Source organism: Cygnus atratus, chromosome 1 (assembly GCF_013377495.2).
Source record: "Cygnus atratus isolate AKBS03 ecotype Queensland, Australia chromosome 1, CAtr_DNAZoo_HiC_assembly, whole genome shotgun sequence".
Classification (NCBI taxonomy): Eukaryota; Metazoa; Chordata; class Aves; order Anseriformes; family Anatidae; genus Cygnus; species Cygnus atratus.
Genome location: NC_066362.1, coordinates 10,503,101 through 10,520,947, shown reverse-complemented (window position 1 = coordinate 10,520,947; position 17,847 = coordinate 10,503,101). Strand labels below are relative to the sequence as shown.

The 17,847-nt window shown below is 34.4% G+C and overlaps 1 protein-coding gene across 1 annotated transcript in view; it reads right to left on the bottom strand.

Annotated features, from left to right (window-relative positions):
- CACNA2D1 (calcium voltage-gated channel auxiliary subunit alpha2delta 1) overlaps window positions 1–17,847 on the bottom strand; it is a 404,847-nt gene that overhangs the window by 176,628 nt on the left and 210,372 nt on the right. Inside the window, exon 5 of the mRNA XM_035549547.2 lies at window positions 8,004–8,048. Coding sequence (XP_035405440.1) covers window positions 8,004–8,048 — 45 coding nt within the window. The remainder of the gene's footprint in view (window positions 1–8,003; window positions 8,049–17,847) is intronic.

The following is a 17,847-nucleotide window of genomic DNA, read 5'->3' as shown; positions in this document are numbered from 1 at the left end:
TTTGATTGCATAAAAAAGGTAAAACATGAATCCACCTTTTTATATCAGTTTTTTTTCAAATATATTAATTCCAATGGAAATTATATCCGTTTTCTATCAAAGTAAGTATATTCTATGATCATAGAATCATAGAATCATTAAGGTTGGAGAAGACCTTCAAGATCACCTGGTCCAACCATCCCCCTACCACCAATGTCACCCGCTAAACCATGTCCCTAAGCACCACGTCCAACCTTTCTGTGAACACCCCCAGGGATGGTGACACCACCACCTCCCTGGGCAACCCGTTCCAGTGCCTGACTGCTCTTTCTGAGTAGAAATGTCTCCTCATTTCCAACCTGAACCTGCCCTAGCGCAACTTGAGGTCATTCCCTCCAGTATATCCAGTATATCATAGGTATCTATAATATCTAGAATATAACAAAAGAATAACATCTCATAAATGAGAACAACAATGACTCCTGCATCTTCCTCTATATTCACAGGGTAGTTTTTTCTATTCGGTGTCACTTTTCAGTCCAGCAACTGACAGTTGGACTTGCAGAAACCCAGCATCACCCTCCTAGTCTCAAGAAAAGTTTCTCTATAGCTGTTACCTCCGAGACTTGATCCCTGGACTGCCCAATCTGCCCTGCTCCAGCTCGAGACCCTTCTGCCAACTGAGTGTCTTCAGGAGCCTCAAGGGCTCCATCTGACCCAATCTGCAGCTCCTGGCATGCTGGCTTACAGAGGAACCCCTTCTTTTCTGCTGCCCAGCTAAAAAAACGTTACATGCTCAATAAATCAAATTACTCTACCTTTTTTCAGTGTATGTTATAAAGCGAAATGCCTGCAAATTCCTGAGTTCTGCTGGTAGAAGCTAAAAATTCTGGCCTTTTTGGTCTGAGCTTAGCAAGAACGAATGTGTGGGGATGTTTGAGTAAGGCAACTGCTCAACTTGATGTGCTAATAGGGTTTTCAGAAGACACTGCTTTCTATTTTTCATTAAAAATGTGAAAAAATATAAAGAAAATGGTTAAAGTTTGGAATGAATGTTCTCTACTCTCATTTGATTGAACTGTCTACATCCCAGGTGTATTGCATCTGGCTGGAATGGAGGTAATTTTCTTCAGAGCAGCCCCTATAGCGCTGTGCAGTGGATTTGTTGCTAAAATACTGCTGATAACACACCAAAGTTTTCACTGTCGCTGAACAGTGTTTGCAGAAGGTCAAAGCTCTTTCTCTTTCTTCTTCATGCTCCCCAGTGAATAGGCTGGGGCAGGCAGGTGGCTGGAAGGGGACAGAGCTGGGAGACCCAACCCAAACTGACCCAAGAGATATCCCATAATGTATGACATTGTGCTCAACAACAAAAGCTCATGAAAGGAAGAGGAACATTCATGGTTATGGCATTTCCATGATTATGGTATCTTCCTCAGTAATCTTTATAGTGCTGAGGCTCTGCTTCCTAGGAAATGACCAGATACCATGGGAAGTAGTCAATACGTTGTTTTTTTCCCTTTGCTTGTGTCATCAGCCTTGTTTTCCCTATTAGATTGTCATTATCATGATCCATGACTCTTCTCACCTTCCTTCTATTTCCTCCTCAACCCATAGCAAAGGTGAGCAAAAGATGGGCTCTACGCGGGCGTTTGGTTGTTAACCAGGGTCAACTCACTGTACCAGGTACCTGAGCAGCGAACAACCATGCTACACTATACCATATCTAATCTAAATCAATCCAAATTTAAATTTACTCCTGCTCACTAATACCAGAAAACTATAAATCACCAGGTATCGAATCCAAAGTAGGTTCAGAGTTGGTTTCAAGTAAATCTGGCAGTCTCACTATCTGATTCCTTTTTAATAAATTAATCGTAAGTGCAAATCAGAGTTAATTTTGTATTACTGGATGCCATAAATTAGAAGAAAATAAAAATATTTGTATAAGGATATACGGAAAGAGTCAATAAATTTCCAAAAACATTGACAGCATGCCTCTAAATGACCAGTGCCTCTTCTACTGAACAGGCAGACCAAGGTAAGTTCTGTCTCTAGATAATAATTCTATTCTCTGCTTACTTCTGCCCAATATTTTGACTATAAATACACTTAATAAAATAAATAAATAAATAAATAAATAAAGGCAGGCTTGGGGAGTTATAAGATGTGTACTCTCTCGAGCAAGTAGGGTAAAGAATCCTGATAGAATTTTTTTTATGTCTCAGCTCTCCATTTTAAAATGCAGACATTTGTTGGATGGAAAGAGAACAGGTTACAGTTGACCTGCATTTCCCAATGAGGATTAGGGTTTTCTAAAAAGATACTTAGAAAGAAGAGGAAAAAAGATTATTAAAATAACTTTCTATGTTCTCCAAGTGATGCATTCCAACTTATATGCCCAAAATTGTGGTATGTGAAATCCACCAGAATTTTCTGGAGATTATTCATTCAAACATAATCATCCTTTCCTAGTTTTACAGTAGTTCTCAACTTGATGTAGATATAATTTTTTTTTCCCATCTTTACTATTTGGAAGGACTTGATAGCTGTGTTTATGCTGCAGTTTTGATCTCAAGGAGAGCTAATGTTTCAAATGTTATTCAAAAATAACAAGGTGTCACTAATGTACAAATGCTGTCTAAACCATTAGGCAAAGTCAGCATACCATTTTTAAAGGATTTTTCCCTGCATTACATAAAGTAATAAAAAAAAAGTTTTTCATATTTAAAATAGCCATATACACGCTCCAGTTTACTCCAGAACCCACACGTTGGCCCTAATCACAGCGTTACTTCACATTTTGTGCACGTACTTATGGTCCAGAGAGAACTGTAATTCCAGAGCTTTCGTGTTAATTCCATAACATAAAAATAAAAAGTGCTACTACTACTTATTAATACATGATCAATGCACAGGGAGTACTGCTGTTAATCATGACTGCAATCTAACATGGGACTGTACTACAGAAATCTCTAATAAATCAATGGTGCTAAGTAGGCACACAACTCTTGCCAGGAGATACATCTGTCAGCTCTCAATTAAAGCCTAATGAGTAAGACCTAGGTGCAGTAAACTTCCAATGAAGCATGACTGCTTTAATGTTAAAGAAACATTTGTTTGTTTATTTGTAATACTTAGTTCTTTCAGTTAAATCACTGGGAAAAAAAAAAAAAGGAAGAATGAAAGAAAGAAAAAAAGTCTGCTTTTCCTTAGGCTGTTTTATCTTGTACAGGAAGGAGTTTATAAAAATATCACAAGAAAATTCACTAAAAAGGTACAAAAGGAACAAGATGCAAAGAGAAGATCAGAGAGAAGTTCTTTCATCAAGGAAGGATGAAAATTAAGCAGCTGAGCATTTCAATGCATAGTGGATAGGTGAACAAATGAAAACAGGCAAATTCAATTTAGATAGGTTCTATAAAGAAGATACAAAATCACTCGTAATAAAATAGAGACCGGTATGAAAAAGAGGAGAGGAGTAAACAGTGAAGATAAATGTAACTAGGGTGGAGCACAAAAGACAAGAAGGGAAAAGAGGAGAAACAGGCAAAGCAATATTAAAATTGACAGAGAAGGGCATCCTAATGTGGATTGGACTCAGTTGTCCAATACATGCACCGCATCACTTGTACAAAGAGTCGGATGACACAAGTAGTTGACACCTGCAAATTAAAGTGCATGACACAGACTGCAATATATCAAATTGAAAGGGTTCTGGGGAATAGGACAGTGAGTAAAAACCTGAGAGGCCTATATTAAATTACAAGTTTTGCCATTATCTTCCAATGTGATATGAAAAATGGGAATATAATACCTCTTACCTTGTTGTGAGGATAAAACCCATTAATTATCATGAAGTGCTCACGTATTATAGCACTGTGGGGGAAATGAGCAAGCAGAATCTAATTGCTGTTGTAGGATAAAGAGCACAAAGGTATATTACTGATTGATGGACTAAGAGGTTACAAATTGACTGTTTTATCTGAGAGTCTGAGAAATCCAAAGGCCAAAGAAAGATTGGTCTTCACATGTTATTTTTCTTTAAAGTCCAAGCAAATGCAGTCATTAGGTTCAAAAAGGCTCATCTCGACTGCAAATAAAAAATGAGAGAGAAGGATCTTCTGAATGTGGTACATAAACAAGAAGAAAGGAAGCAAAATTCACTGAAGAATATTAACAATTCACATTAGAGGACTGTTCTGGTAAAGCTATGATTTTAAAGGATGAGTGGAGACAAATGAAGGCTAGGAGGCAGGACCTGCAAGATGAATTTCTTCTAATTCTCCGACATCAAAGAGTTAAGATTTAAAAGGCTCCATTACAGTAACCTGGTCAAAAGAGAGAAACGCACATCTAGAAGCAATTCAGCTGAGCTTTAGGTGTTGGACACCTAACTCAGAATAAACCGAATACAGGTAAACACAGTGACTAGCTTAAGCTTAGATACCTAATCCTAATAAGTAAATTACTGCTACTAGTTATTCCTACTTTTACTTATAGAAAAAGACACTATCATGTCTTGTGATTAAATAAAGGTTCACAGCATAAAAGAACAGAAAGTATGAATTTATTAGAGACTAAAAATGGATGGCAGCAGCAGTTTTACTAACCAGTGTTTCAGAGATGACTCTAGTAAAATCTGTCTCTAAAAAAATGTCCCACCTAAGTTGCCTCACCCATTTCAGGAACTCTAAAGGGCAATCTAGAGCAAAGGCATCATTTTATGTGCTATATACCAACCCTTCTGTTGACTACAAACTAAAGAGATTGGCTTTCTAGGATGAAATCAGTCTTTATGAACATCTTCCTTACCCACAACTGCCCAACAGCCTGTCCATTTTAACCTATATTAGTGGGACATTTTATTTTCTTGTTGTCATCAGAACAATAGGGAACTGAACGTTCAGAGCTGTTGATGTAGCTCTCTTTTTATATGGGGGACTAGAAGGGTTTTACAAGAATTGGCATCAATTTTCAATAAAACTTGCCAGATTCTGAAGAAACTAGAAATATAACCCCAATGTCCACAGAAAAATGTACAGGAAATGTATCAATACAACTGAGAACTTGCTTAAGGGACTGCAGGCACATAGCAAGTGCGCTGATATTAAATCTTGTTGCATATGAACCGGAAATTATTCTTAACACTATTAACCAAAAAATAGTGTGGAAATATATGTAAAGCCTTAAAAATTATGCAGAAAGAAAGTAACATGTCTGTGAAAGCAGGCCATTTGGATTATACAAAATCCAACAGAATCCTTCTGTAGTGGGATTAATCAATTAAAATAAACCAGAGTAAATGGGTTTCACCCACTAAAGACAAGTTCCTCTGCAGGAATAAGGACTGAGAAAGTGAAGGGAGACACTAGAGGTTTCCACAAAAAAGAAAAAAGAAAAAAAAGTGGTCCAAATCAGCTCTAATGCAGGAGTGAAACTAAAATCAAGGTTTAAGTTCAATCATTCATCCCTGTGAGCATAATCCTCTCTTTCTGTGAAACTAAGTTTTAAAAGATTCCTTCCACCTTCCGATGTACTTGCATTTTTCTCTGTAGAAGATGTTTTTGATAAACCAACAAAAGCTACGAAAGCAGTGTTGTGTAATCACACAATTTTATTTTAAAGTAATGGAAGATAAGATGTTTGAAGAAAAGGACCTGAAAATAGAAGCCAAGTGGTTGTTCAGGCATGAACAGGGAAGTACGTTAACACATAGGTTAGACTCGGATGCAGACTGTTTTCTAAGCAAAAACTCAGCAATAGATTACTGACCATCTCATTCTTATTGTTTCTCCTTTGAAATTATATTACTCATCACAGCAATAGCACAGATACAAATACACCTAATTTAACTCTCAAAGTGTTTTATCAGAAAGTACTTAGGTGATTATTACCACCTTAATGAGATGCAAATCATCAGTAAGCAAACCTTCACTCTACTTGCAAGGAAGTGCCACAACTAAAATACAAACTAAAATACAAAAAAAAAAAAAAACTAAAATACAAACTTCTTGTATTTTCCTATTCTTCAATTACATGGTCAGCCTCAACTTTACTTTAAAGATTGTTTAAGAGGTGCATGTTACTGTTTACTGAAATATTTATTGGGACTTTTAAAGAGATCTGAATCTACATGTGAATTACATCTGTAAAACAATTGTTCTTTTTCTATAACATAGATAAGATTTACTTTTTTTTTTTTTATTAAGAATTGCCATCTATATTGCAGCTTAATGAGGCTAACTTTTAGCATCGTTAAAAAATGTTCACCTTTACTAAACAGCAAGAAAAAGAATTACAGTATGTTTTTCTGGGATTACTAAGTCAGACGCTCAGCAGAAATGCTGAACCAACAAGTTATTAGTTATTATATACGTGCCTCATTTTCATGGTGTAACTAGAACTTGTGGGAAGCTTTTTAATGGTATCTACCTAACTCAAAACATGTTTTCAGTGCAGCTAAAAACATCTGATCAGAAAACCAATAAAGCCTAAATGGTACAGTACTACTTGTTTATTGACAGGTTGGCCCTGACTAACAACGAACTATTTTTAACTCAACAATAATGAGTATTATGATCTTCGTTCCAAGAGTTTAAAAAAATAAAATAAAATAAAATAAAATAAAATAAAATAAAAATAAAAATAGAACTCACACAGAAATACAAACAAGACTTCTGGTGGAATAAAATTTTGTTTCTCTGGGGAAATAAAAGGTCTGGAGCAAAATCAAAGAAAATGAATAAAATCTAGAGTAGTGTTTCCTTTCCTGCCTTGCCTAACAAATTTGAATTCATATCGTAGAAGCAGTCTCTTCAAGATTTTTCCCAATACCATTTGCATCACAACAGACATAGCAGGTTCTTTTACTTCATACCATAACCCACCATTGTTATACTATACAGTACACTTACACTCAAAAGCTAATATTTAAGCTTCGTAAATTAAATCCTGTTTCAGAAGTGATTTGCACCTGAAATCTCAGTGAATTCAATCAAAGAAACATCTTTTAAATCTTTCAGATTAAGGTTAGTTTTATCAAATTTTACTTAAAGCATGCACATTTAAAAACCTGGGACAATTGATTTGTTTGTGGTATCTGAATTCCAGTACTCATAATTCTGTATAAGCATATCAAATAGTTTTACTTGACATGATATATGCACCTTCTTTAATTGCCTTACAGCAGAAGCATCAATTACAATAGCGATGCCATCAATCTCTAAAGAACACTTGATTAAAAAGTGCAAATGAAGCATGCTGGCACTTGTGGTTAATACATTTACAACATCTTTTCTATGGTTTTATACATTAAATCTATAATGAAGACAAGCAGTTGTATTATCTCAAGTGAAGGTGAAGATAACTTGCCTTCTCCCAGGAAGACATTAAGGTTTTTAATAGTTAAAGCCAGATAGAAAACTTCAAACCACTTGAAGTAAGAGTTTTAGTAGACCCAGGCACTGAAATAACATACATTTTCTCTAAAACTTGAGACTGGATTTTCAATTGTTCCCAATCTTATTTCACTCATATGAGTGATCACAAAATGCATGAAATTTTTACTCATTAGCATCTTACATCTGCTTTCATCTCACATGAAGAATAATTCTTATAGAGAATACAGAACAAGATAATATGAATTTGGAATATAGGGTCAGAAAATGGTTTCTTCAGAGTAAAGTAAATTATTTACATTTATCATTTTGATTCTCTTATCCTATAATTAGGATTATATTACATTTCAAAAGGTGAATGATTCTGCTGTCAGAATCTTTTTTTTTTCTTCCAATACATACCCTGATCAGTAACTCAGAATACTGTATGATGGAAGCCAGACCTTTAGAACTGAAACATAAAATATTATCTGTCTCTCAAGGAAATTTTAAAGAAGCTTCTAAGTTTCTTGGTTTCTTACTGCTGCAAAATATCTATATGTTGATTTTCATGTTTTATTAATCTTTTAAATCCCTTAATTTTCTGAGATTATAGGCAACGAAAAAAAGAAACATACTACTTACATCATTCTGATCATCTTTTGCATTGTAATAGATTATATCATTATTCTGTAAAAGAAGAAAAGGAAAAGTAAATCTATTAGTTTAGAAAGAAGTGCATTAAATTCACTAGAAACATTTTGTACTAAAATATATTTTAAGCTAAAGTTGCAATTCTATATGGATTCTCTTTGAAACATGACAGAATCAGACTTTGCATTTCCCATTCATATGTTTAACTTCATTCATTTGATATTTCTTCCCTTAGAAGTTACATGAGTCATACAAACAGCTAGAAAAGTACACATGGTGTTGGATAAAATCCAGAGCTTATAAAAGACTACTGTAAACTGTTTCATTTACAGACATATAAAGATTTCACTATGCAATTAGGTGGTTTACGCACAAAAAAAAATCTAGCAGGCAACAGATTCAACACATGGGTATTGCTGAGTGGGTTAAGTATTTGTTGCACACCTTTTTATTGTTTTGTTCACCCTCCAAAGCACAATAAAAATTTGGGAAAACATATCACAGGAGAGTCTGTAGTGTACAATAGAATGTAGGAACTCTGTGGAAACGGTACCATATAATTCAAACAAATTTATTACCAAATCAGTAAGATTATTAGCAAATAAAGCAGCAAATCTAATCAGCATATCTACTGAAGTTCGAAAATTCTGGTATTTCCTATGTTTTTTTTTTCCCTTGAAATATTTCTGAACCATTTAAAAACCTTAAAGATTTATGTTCACTGTAATAGTTTTCCAATAAATATGTGCTATAGTATGCCTTATAGTTTTTGTTATACTTTTTTGAATGAAAGTAATTGTCATGTTCATTTTTTATGAAAGATATATGTGTACTTTTTTTTTTTTTTAAGACCCATTAATTGTAAATAAAGAAGCAGCATCTACCCTCCTTCATGCCAAGCAGCTTGTTTAAAATAGGCAATGCCTGGTAACCTCTAAAAATAGCCTTAATTTATATTTTCAGTTCTGTTGGTGATAAGCAATACTTTTAGACTGTTTGTATGTAAACAAAAAGTTCACCACAAATTTCTATTTTCTTGTATAAATACCAACAGGAAACATGATTTCAGTAATCATTTTTCAAGTGGGCAAGCCAATGATAATTATTGCTTGCACTAAAAAGTTTTGTGGCATGCAATTTAATGCATTTCACCTTTATAAATGATTTTTCTTCTCACTTCATAATTAATGATATCGTTCATTCTCCTTTGTGACCTTTTTGAGATGCAAACATGAAATATCATAGATGAGTTAAATGTCAATACGAGGTAAATGCTGTTAACAAACTTATCCTCTTTCCTTTTTCCTCAAAATGCCCTTTTCCACCAAAACACTGTTCTATTCTCAGTTATAAGACAATGGGTTTCATATCAGTATCTGGGTAACTAAGCCAGAACTCATAATGTGTCACAGACATAGGAGGAAATTCCTTCCATCTTTGGCATGACCTGTAACCATCACCACTTGTTACTTGATTGTTATAAAGAGAAGACCATGAAAAGCTTGTGCAAGCCTTCAAGTAAGTTGAAAGAGGCAGAAGATTAAATTTCCTTGGAATCCTCTTTACTCTATACATGGTCATATAAAACAACAACAACTCTATAAATACTACTATCTGTTCAAAAATCTCTGATTAATTTCCACAAAAAAACATTTTAAACTGCTGAAGAACCAACCCTGAGCGGTACTAACTGGAAACGATAGCGTGTGTTTTGATCACACAATGATCTGTTAAATTAAAAAATAATAATAATAATAATTAATAAAGATCTTTCAGTATTTCAATTCAGAAGGCAAAGAAAAAGGCATATTCCTCTCACCATGCCTCCTGATGTCATTACAGCTGTTCTGCAAGTATTTCCCTAGAAAATTTTGTTCACGAAAGATAATATCAGGAAAAAGTATTACAGACATATTTATCTGGCTATTATATATATTAGTGCTTGCATTTTAAAAATTTTTTGCATTTTCCTATAAGCACAATTCTATTAGGTTCTCTCTTTTACTTACAATGAAGACAGCAATTTACTTCCCCACTCCATTCCCATTGCTCATGTTCACAGTACACATTCTCACAGAATCACTTAATGCATAGGATTTTTAACATTGTATACAATTATGTTTACATACTTACATGAAACAATTCTCTATTGTCACATTTATATTCCCCCCTTTTATATTTTTGTGTGTTTACTTGGATTTAAGGTGGCATGGCATTGCTATCTACTTCAACTGGACTAAACAAAAATTTTAAAATATATATTAAAAATTTATGCTTCAGTTGCATGATACATTTACAAGTTAATTAAAATACCCCCCAATATGATTAGATACTTTGTTACACTACGTCTTGTAGTTCATTGTCCTGCAAGAAGATATTACCTATACAATGCATAAACTAAAACTGTCATTGGTCGTATCTCACTGCTTTTACTACAGAAAACAAAACACACAGCACTACAACACCCTGAGTGCTGTACAGTTCACAAATTGGATTCATGGATCAATTATACCTTTAGTGGACAAGTTTTCATAACTTAACCACTTAAGGATGGCAAGAACAAATTGCTCTGCTGCTGGTCCTCAAGGAAGTAGTTTAGTTATTTATTGACTCCTTGACACATATAATTTGAATTTTCCTGTTATTAAACACTTCTGCACCACTCTGCCATCAGGTAATACTGCACACTTTTTCCACAAGCGTAAAACAGAATGTAAATATCCTAGGTTGGTTTTGTTGTTGTTGTTGTTTTCCCCTTTATGTCATATTTCCTAATGCTGTGAGAAAGGTGTAAATACTCACTACTGCTTTTGTTCATGAAAGAAGAAATTTAGAAATATAGTCCTGAAGCTCAGTTTTGGAAGAATGACTTTGGAAGAAGGACTTTTGGAATAAGGACTTAGATTATATTGTAAATATATAGTATTGCAAAATTATCAGTGCACATTTAAAAATACAAAACTAAGGATGAATATAATCATTTTAATTGCTTTAAAACAACATTTTCCCCATAATCTCTAGGTATTTAATACAGAATGTGCTAAAGCAACCCAAACCAGATAGTGTATAAAAACACCTTGGTATTGCAGTTAACCTGCTAGTATAGTGATGATACCTACAAGGATTTTTCTGTTCTGCAGGTAAGACATAAAAAGCAAGAAAAATCAAACCATGTATCAAACATATTTCTGATTTCCTTCAGATTGATGTTATCCAATGTATAGGCTTGTTTTGGATGCATAAATACAGGTACTGCTTAGAGATGGACACTGCCTTGTAAACATGCACAATGCAAAAGTAGATGCTGGCATCTGCATGCAGAGTTGGGTAGTTACAGCTCAGCACTAAGCCCAACTATTTCTAAAGATTGTTTATTTGGTTGCAGCTTCATCAGCTTTTCTCCTTCAAGCAGAATGACGTGCAGTCTTTTTACTTTTGACTATTTATTTTTAAATTACATGTTGAAAATTACAGATACAAATTTGGAGAACATTTTAAAATCACAATGTAGTCTCAAATACTTTGAAAAGACACAGAGCACCAGGGAAAGAACTAGGAGTCTTACTGCTGAGTACCCAGCAATAAAAATACCAATAATACTGTTGTATTTTCTCTTCCATAGACACACTGATCAGCTGAACACTTGGAGGATGAAATTAGTATAAATGCCTACAACACTAAAAAATATTTCCTTAAGTGCTGGTAAAATCCATTTGCTTTAACTTTCTTGTATCCCCTTGCACAAAGCTGTGTAAAAACAATAAAGATCACTCTAATACCTTTAGGATAATTAAGATTTAAAACCAGCCTAATAAATCCTCAACAAATAATCCATCTAGTTTTAGTTTAATCCCTTATACAGTCTGACATGCAGTTTAAGGCACAATTAGCCTCTTCAGAAAAGAAAGCTCATGTAGCCTACCACAAATAAAAAAAGTAATTTTGTTTCCAAATGGAGTAATGTTAGAGAATAAAACCCTACAAATGGGGGAAAAAAGAAAGAATGGTGACTACTACAACCTCTAATTACAGCTTCATAACTTTACATAAGATAAAAAGGCACATGAAAAATAAAGAGGTTACCAGCTAATAACTTATTTTTTTCCTTCTGTTTCTGTGAACAGGAATATCAACTTACCTCCTGTCTTCAGAGTGAGCATGAAATCCAGCAAAATAGTAAATTTCAGACAACTACTATGTCTGAAAATTGGATGTAAGAAATGGGTTGGAAATTGTATTTAAAACAGGACTTATAAACAAGATTTTTTAAAAAAATCAAACTACTTTTTAATAAAGATTTGACAAATGTAAAACAGTTCAACAACATCCCAGTCCCCCTATACAATATTTCTGTCTACCACTCATAATTTTGGCAAATGACTCACTTGGGTTAGACATTTTTCCCAGAAATATCATTTGATTTAAGAACAAGTTTCTCACAATATTAAATTTTCCATACACTAATTAAAAACTTCCAGGTCTGCACTGTAATTTATGATAAGCCTTTTCCATCTGGATTTGTGTAAATGACTTTTCTCAAGATTCTACTGGGACTAATAATTGGAATAAGGAAATGAAGGTGAAGATTACAGGAGATAACATAAAGGAGGATTAAAGGCACTGCATGCTCTTTGTCATAGAATACTCTTTATTTTTAAAGATGAGATCAATTCATTCAGCATTCATCTGCTTTTTTCCTTCACTGAGATTATCAGCCTGGGAACCTTCCAATTTATAGACAGTTTACATGAGATGGACACATTCTGTCCATCCAAGGATACATCAGAACAATTGATCTATTTATTAATAATCTGCATGCTAGATTGAGTGTGATTAAAACATACAACCCTAACATAAAGGGATAATTTATCAGGTAAAAGTAATCTACAAACACAGATTATAAATAAAATATATAATGTAATATACAGTACAAAAAAAATGCACTTACAAGACCTTGACACCAATTCTGAAGGACTTTAATTCGACGCGAGACCCAAACATTGCAGTGTGGATGGTGAACAGAGTTTAGACACCTCATTTAAATGCTATGATAAATAAATTAATTAATGCTATGATAAATAAATTCATTGATGTCTAAACTTGGAAGAATCCAAAATTCTGGAACTACCTGAGTTTTCACCTTTACTATTCTCTAGATTCCTTAATAGTCTGTTTCCATACAGACCTTTGAAGAACCACAGGCTTTGCACCTCTGCAAAGTTTGCAGAGGTGCCCTACCAATAACAGAACCCATAAACTGAACCCTCTCACCCCTACAACTTGAGACACTTGAGCCACAATGGTGTAGTGAAATCGATTTTCCAAGTCTCCTGATTGTGCTACACAGAAAATGCAAGAGCACCAATTGCTTTCCTGGTTTTAGGTTCCTCATTTAGGTTCCACTGGTCCCCTCTGGGTTCCATCTGGAAGTAGAGGCTGGATTTTTCATTTTTAATGCATCATACCGATAATATGCAAGACCTCAGTTCGATTTCCTTTTCCTCTGGAATATATTTAAATCAAACTTTCCCATCTCCTATCAAATATCAAATATATTGAATCAGTTAAGCAAAAGGAATGGACTCCATCTCGGTTCTCACCTCCTCTTCCCTTCTCCTTCCTTTGTCCTGGCCATGTGAACAGTATAGTTATAGGGCTTGTGGACTAAAATTCTTTCTCATTTAGAAAAAAATATTACATTATTTTTTGCATAATAATGCAACAATATTGCAGTATTTTCAGCTCTGAGTTCTTAGTGAATTAGAAGATACCATATCACAAAACCAATATTTGTTTTCTCACAATAATTACCAATACATTTTGTGAAATATATTTAATGTAAATGGTTCAACTAAACTTCAAAAACTTACACTGTGAAGATAAAACTGTACTTACACAGTGAAGATAAAACCAAATCAGAAAATTTTGTGAATACAGTAAGACAGAATGTATTTAAGAAATGCAAAATATATTTGAATAGTTTTCCTGCAGATATTGGACTGTAGTTGAAAGATGTTATTTTGCCAGATCATGATATTTTTAATGCCTTATGGCTGGGAAAATATTAACATACTTCTACCAGTAAATACTTGTTACAGATAGATCATATTTTATGTTATTACAATTTTTGATACTTACAGGTCACAGGAGCATCATGACCTTGCCTGGATCAAGAACTGAGTAACCGAGTACAGTGAGAGCCACAGCGAACAGCACAAAGCTAATGGGCTGTGTGTGGTGAGCCATAACGCACGTGGCAGCACAGACAACGGCAGTAACGCACCTTGGTACAGGCTATGCATCAGTGGATGACACGAGAACACAGGAAATGCTGGTGAACTACGATAACAGACCGATTTGACTGGCATGCCAACGCCTGTCTGTAGAGCAACCAGTAATACAGACCATATGGAAACATCGCCAAGCTGATGTCTGACACACCGGGAAAGCCAAGCACTGAAGTGGAACCAGCTCCTTCGGTACTGAGCCACTGCCTAGAGCAAGCACCCTGCATCTGCATCACCCAGCCTGGCCTTGAACACCTCCAGGGATGGGGCATCCACAGCTTCTCTGGACAGCCTGTTCCAGGGCCTCACCACCCTCACAGTGAAGGATTTCCTCTTAATGTCTTTGCAGCTATTGTCCTGTGTTCCTTTTCTCACTGTTACAGTACCCAATTACATGTTGATTTTAAACATGCTTGATTTAATTTGTCTTGTACAAGTTATAATCAGTAAAGCTGAGTAAGAAGTTGGTTTATATACAGCATGTTCACACACAGCCTCATATATGCATAATCATGCATATCAAGTTGCATGCAAAATCTCAAAAAGCAGCATAAAATGCACTAAAATGACTACTCCTGTCTTCAGATCTGAAGAATGTATTACATAAACTCTGCCAGTAAAGAATAACAACAACTTTTCCATGTCAAACAAAACTCCTCAACCTTTAGATATTTTTCACCATAACAGTTTTTATAAGAAGCTGTCATTGGACTACTAAGGCTATCAGGATGATACATCCTTAAAACATTAAGAATTCATTTAAAACACTAATTTCAATTTGGCTTTAGGATTAAAAGACAAAATTGGTTGAATGTGTCAGGTTAAATGGAATACCACCCCTATGTTAATGAGAAAATGTCAGAGAAACAAACACCCAAATCAGATTCTATACAGGAGTTGCCCATTCTTCTGAAATAACACAACAAACTCCATGAATAATTTCTGCATAAGGTCATCCTAGAGCTCAATGGCCTGCAATCAGAAAACAATTCTGCTGGACATGAAGTTAACTGGTAGTATAACATTAGTAAGGATAGCTTTATCTTTATGAATTAATTGTTTCTAACATTGGGGATTTTCACCAGCTGCAGTAAAAAAATACGGACTAAACCGACAAAGCATGGCAACCAGTGGCTTAGTTTTTATTTTGAAACATCAAAGGCCAAATACTTCATGAATATTTAATGACCGAAGATTCAATGACATAAAATCATATTGCTACTACCCTCAGACATAGTCGATTATGTCACAGCATGGCTGTTGTTTTAGTTAATCAAACTGAAAACATCTCTTCAAGAAGATTTTGATCTACACCAAAGCCATAAACATTACTATGCAAACATATTTCCAAACATTAACCACTCTACAGTTCCAATTCAGCACATCACAGGGATTGTATATGGGGGAAAAAGCCGAAACCACATAATTTTACAGTTTTATCCTTTCAGAATTCTGTTGCAACACTCCTACAACAGAAGATTTTTTTTCTTTTATAGTTAAGAAGAAATTCAAATTTTTTTTCTATTTATTAATCACCTTCTTTTGGTACCAGATTTGGTGAGTATGTATGTACCTACAAAATGGAAAAAAATAACTCTGTAGCTGACACATAGTGGCAGTGTCTTCAAGACTTCCAGCACTAATTCGAACTGTAGACTTTCCTTTTTCTTAAGAACAGAATTCTTACAGAGTACTTTTCTCTTTCCAATAAACACTGGACATGTTAATATAAACTTATTTGTACCTAAAACTACCAAATTTCCTTTCCCCAGCTGTCTATGCAACCCTGTACCTACTGTACTGCTCATTTTCATATTGAACTGAAACCCTTATGCAGCAGATACTGACAGCAGCAGGCTACTGAAAAGAGCTGTACCTTAATTACACTTACACAGCTTAGACAATGAAGTAAACATTTCCATAAAGAATTGTTTTATTTACTTTTTCAGAGAGCAGGTAAGTTTAGTAAGCACCACAAATCAACAATAACTTGGGGAGCATAGCATGGGCATCACTTGGCAGCAGGACTTAAAAGTTGCATAGTTATTTCTTTGTATTTGTTTATTTATGTATTTTCAGCAGATCAAAGTGAGGAAATTTACCTGTATTCTGAAAATTGAATTTCCCTCATAGACTTTAATGGGAGAGGTGAAACAGAGCAAGAGGCTTTGTATTGGGAAAGTCAGTTGTTTTTCTAGCAGCAATCTGTTTGTGTGTTGTTGGTTTTCTCTTAAGTAAAAAGCAGCAATTAATTTTAGAAACAAAATGCATTATTTGCTTACTTTCATCATGTATGTACTTAATAGCCAAACTACCAGCCAGAAGGGCCATATCTAAGGTAAGATTCTAGGAAAAAAAAATTAAAAATCCTTGGGATGGATAGTTATTTCCCCCTCCAAAAGGAGGTATTCAGAAAAACAGCGATGTATGACAAAAATAAGGCTACAGACATTAATAAAGCTTCAGTTCTTCACACTGAGGATTCGAAGAACCAGTGGTAGGATTCCCTGATGCAAATCTTATTAACCAACAGGGCAGGATACGGGACTCTTGCTCTTATATCATTTACATTATTTTAAGAATTTATTATGGTATTTTCTAATCATGCAACCATTTGAAAACAGCTTTGAAATGGCTTCAATCCCCTTCGCTGAATTTTTAAAATGGTTGTTCCATATATATATATAAAAGAAAATTATGATATAGAGGCAGCATAGCAAATACCATCAAATTTTCACACTATTCTCTTCAGTCCATGTCCAAGGACTTTTTCAAACCATTTTACTTCAATCTGAACTTAAATTCACTGAACACCCTCTAGAACAGGTTCAGTACGAACATATTTTTCATTATATATTAACGGGAAGTTATGAATAATGCTACTGTACTCCCAGTGCATACAATCTCCAAAAAATCCACTCCTCTTTGGGAAGAAAGATTTATAATATCCCTCTGACCTGGTAGATGAATAACAAAAGTTAACAATTTAGAACATCATTTTCTCCCTCTCCTTCTACCAGTCAAACCTTCCTCAATATTCTTACTATCTCCCCAAAGAATGACAAAAAGAAATAGAATTTTATGTACATACATGTGTACATAATGAAGAGGAGTTTAGCAGTTACTGAGTTTAAAAGAACTAGTTACATATATATGAAGACATACAAATAACTATCTTGTATTTTTCACTCCATTCCTGTAAGTCAAAAGCAGGATGGCTAGACATGATTGCAAGAGACAAAAATCTTTCAAATACATTTTGGTTTTTGGTAAATATATTCTTCCAAAATGTTCAGGAAACTTCTAATCTTCTCATCATAGTAACTTCCCCAAAGCATAAGCAACTGAGAATGACTTCTTTTTATAACGCAAAATGCAATTGATTAAAAAGAAGATTTCCAGGTGGGAAAATGAAATGAATTTGTTAGCAGCTAATTAACCTCTGTATCACACTATCTAATCTGTTTAATTAAAACAGCAAAGTACGTTTATTTTAATTTATTCACCATTACTTTCATTAGTTGATGAAAGAACTTAAGAATAAAAAA